A 4,158-nucleotide genomic window follows, 5' to 3' on the forward strand; every position below is an offset into this window, starting at 1 on the left:
AATAACGCTTTGTACCCTTTAATAAAATTAGCGCCGCGTGATGTTAACCTAGGCGAGGAGGTGCGCCGCCTAATGCACAGACGAGATATTGAAGCGACAATGGAAGCTGCCTCACCATTTCTTATTAGTGCCGCCTTAGCCTGGCCAACAGTTTGGCTGTATCGCGGATTTGATTGGCATGCCCATAAAGGCAAGGAGACGTTGCCGCTTTATATTAGAAAGGTGAATACCAAAAAGAAACAAAGATAAAGATTTAAAAATGGTTGGTCCTATAATTTGGGGTTCTCGATTTCCAGACTTTCTTTCAAGCGAAAGCCGTACAATTTGCAGTGCTCGCTATGGGTCTAATTTACGTTGTCGGCAGCACATCGACGCGCAACACGTAATATCCGTTCATTGAGGACACCTCCTTGATGGCTAGGGAACAGAAAAATCCTCCAAAACAAGTAAATATTGAGAAATATACGCGTTTGTATTCGTCTTTATGAGCATATATATTAAATAAATTGGCTTCGAAAAAATTTGCAAAAAAAAGTTAACTACATATAAGAAAAGTATATAATAAAAAAAAATAGCAAAAATTAAATTGGATAAAAATTACTGGAAGGGATGTTATGAGAGAAAACAAAAAATGTAAATAAAAATAAATTAAAATCAAAACCAAAGAAAGAATACAAAATCAAAACTTAAATTTAAAAATATTTAACAAATAGCCAAAAATAAAAAATAGATAATGATAAAAATATATAAAAAATTTTAAAATCTGATGGGTAGTAAATATTAAATATTGTATAAAAAAAAATATAAAACTTTGTTGGTTATGTGGTTAACTTTTTTTCTTTGCAGTTTACAACAATAAAATACACAATAGGACAATAATTGAATAATATTCTAAATAATTTAAAGAAAAAAAAAAAAAAAAAAAAAAAAAAAAAAAAAAAAANAAAAAAAAAAAAAAAAAAAAAATATTTATTTAAAATTATATAAAATATAAAAATAATATATTAGTAAAAGAAATTTACAGTCAAACTAAAGAAATACAATATTTGAATGCAAAAAGAAAATCAAAAATTGAATACAAAATTAATAAAGATTAGAAATAAACTTACGACAAAGTAAACAAAAATAATTTAAATAAATTTAATACACCTAAATTTGGATAGGTAATTCCTCTCTGTAATTTATTTTCATAGCAGCTGAAGTATGTATATTTTTGTATTTTATTCCTTGAAATTTTAATTTTTTATTAGTTACGACTTTTTGCATTTCAGGTGACGATATCAGAGCAGAGAAGTAAAAGTAACAGGACCAGAAGATAGAACACCTCCGACTTGGTGATTCATATTTTTTCTTTTATCAATAATAACATTTTCGTCCATATGCCTAATGTACATATCTATGTACATATGTATGAACGGCAAAAAGCATTGGCACAGAGAATTTTTCACATTATTAGTTAATTTCACGAAAGCAATTTAAGTGAAAAATAATTTTAATTTTTAGTATTTTATATGGAAATTTTTTTTTATTTTATATGGAAATTTTTTGTATTTTATATGGAAATTGACAGAAAATAAAAAATCATTTTCTATTTAAATTGCTGGACTGTATGTGCCACAATTTTTATTTTTATTTTTTATTCAGACTACAACAAAAAAATATAACTCAAAAAATTTTCATGCAAATTTTCAACTTGTTAATTGTTTTTATACCCGAGCGCACTTGTGCACAAGGGTATTATAACTTGTTAGACAAATGTATACATAAATGATCAGGATGAAAAGAGAAATCGATTAAGCGGTGACTGTCTGTCCGTCCGTCCGTCTGTGCACATGATACTCGAGTAAAAATTAAGATATCTTAACGAAACTTGGTAAGTGTACTTCTTTCGGGCGTAGGACGGACGGTATTGAAAATGGGCAAAATCGGACAATAACCACGCCTACCTCCCATATAACGGTAATTTTCAGAAATACGAAAACTTCGATATTTTAGTAATTACTGAAGATTATTCACTCAAAATTGATATTTACAATAATTTTTAGACGAAAAATAAGAATATTATAAATTTTTGAAAAATGGGCGTGGCTACGCCCATTTATGGTTACATGTGTATATCTTGGCAACCACTGCACCGATTTCTTCCAAACTTGGCACAATTGTTGTTGTTGTTGTTGTTGGTACAGCATACCAAATGGCCGAAAATTTTTAAAATCGGACAATAACCACGCCTACCTCCCATATAACGGTAATTTTGAGAAATACGAAATCTTCGATAAATCAATAAATATTAAAGCTAATTTACTCAAAATTGATGCTTGCAACAATTCTTTACCAAGAAATACGTTTATGATAAAATTTTGGAAAATGGGCGTGGCACCGCCCATTTATGATCACATATATGTATCTCGGTAACCGTTCTACCAATTTGTACCAACCTCGGTATGGTTATTGTGCTTGCCACATAAAATGAAAACGTTGAAAATTATTGAAATCGGACTAAAATTACGACCGCTTTACATATAACGGTAAATTTTAGAAATTCTTGAAACTTCAATATTTCGAAATTTAAGGACGCTAATTTACTCAAAATTGATACACCCCGGATTGCCATGTAGCGGTATCTGTCGGAAAGGTGAAAAACATATATTTAATATTTGCGCCGGGTATCTAATGTTCGGCTCCGCCCGAACTTAAACTTTCTTACTTGTTTATAATTATTTTGTGTGTGCAGTTTTGAAGGCACTTAAATTGATTTTGTATGGGAAAATTGCGAAACAGTTTAAACAAAAAAGCCTGAAACTTGAATTTTTTATATTAAAACTTAATAGGCTACAAAACTGCATACTCAAAACCATTCGAAAAAATCTGATTAAAGAGTTGAAAATTTGCTAAAAATTTATGAATTTTTCTGAGTTTTGCACAAAGTTTAGAAACTATAGTTTTATGTTTTTTGTTGTAGTATGAACCATATTTTTATAAAAAATTTGCGAAACAAAAGATTTAAACAAAAATTTTTGCATATTCTCTGTGCCAATACTTTTTTCGTGAGTGTATATTAGATTAATTTATTGTCAATAAAAAATAACTGTTACCCATGTAATTTCTAATGTCTTTTCTTTTTTCTTTTGTATACTACGACGATCACGAACTACAGTAACACCCGCTTAAGTACCTCACGAAAATGTCAGCTTTTTCAGGTACTTAGGCGGGTTGGGTACCTAAAAGAACCCGCTTAGTACCTCGATGCGGGTACTTAAGCAAACATAATTATTGATGTAGTTACATCTTTTTGTTAACTTACATAAATATGTAAATCCTTGAATAAAACATAAACATTTAAAGAAGTATACGTATTTATTTAAGATTTTACAATTAAAATACAGTTCATTCCTTAACAACAAGAAGTACCATGTAAACCTAAGCTTACGATTTTATAGAAAACTTAAAGCAAAAAGTTCATCAAATTAAATTTTTTAATTTAATTTAATTTAATTTAAATTTTTTTTCTCAGTTGTGTTTTCTGAGTATACAGTTTTATAGCCCATTCAATTTTAGTGTAATAATGTGCAAGTTTCAAGTGGCTAAAAATTACGGTTGATTTTTGATAAGTTTTTTTACCGAAGGTGTGTAACGCTGCCACTGGAATTCAAAATATGTAAATATTATAAGGAATTTTAAAAGAGCAGTTAAAATGGGAAAATTATAGGTAAAATGGTAAATGGGGTACGAAAAATTGAGGTACTTAAGCGGGTTGGGTAAATAATCGGGGAGGTACTTAAGAGAGGGATTTTCTTCAGATTACATTCAAAAATTCACATTGCCCAAAAATGTTGGTAACTTAAGCGGGTTAGGCACTTAAGCGGGGGGTACTTAAGCGGGTTTCACTGTAGTTCGAATATGAGTAACACGGAAATATTTATTTATGTATAGTAGAAAGAGCTCGTTACGCTACATCAAGCAATTGTTCATTCAACTAAAACGCAGCTTGAAATGCATTTGCGCCTGCGCACAAAACAATTACAATAACAAGCTAACCTTCTTTGATCTGCATTCAAATTCCGTTAAAATAAAATATGCAAATATATACAAATATAACTTTATGCTTGGAATAGCATGATTTTATCAATATTCATGATAACATTGTCTGTTAATCAT

General features: G+C 29.6%; 1 protein-coding gene across 1 annotated transcript; it reads left to right on the forward strand.

Annotated features, from left to right (window-relative positions):
* Positions 1–27: 27 nt before the first annotated feature.
* On the forward strand, positions 28–386 carry LOC108383185 (uncharacterized; the record flags this gene model as incomplete). The annotated part of the gene is made up of 2 exons (XM_017639564.1): positions 28–222; positions 297–386. Coding segments are annotated over 2 exons (285 nt in total), but the record flags the coding sequence as incomplete, so codon positions are not given.
* Between the last annotated feature and the right edge of the window lie 3,772 nt (positions 387–4,158).

The sequence above is a fragment of the Rhagoletis zephyria genome, unplaced genomic scaffold (assembly GCF_001687245.7).
Source record: "Rhagoletis zephyria isolate East Lansing unplaced genomic scaffold, Rhagoletis_zephyria_1.1 Rzeph_scaffold_31281, whole genome shotgun sequence".
Classification (NCBI taxonomy): Eukaryota; Metazoa; Arthropoda; class Insecta; order Diptera; family Tephritidae; genus Rhagoletis; species Rhagoletis zephyria.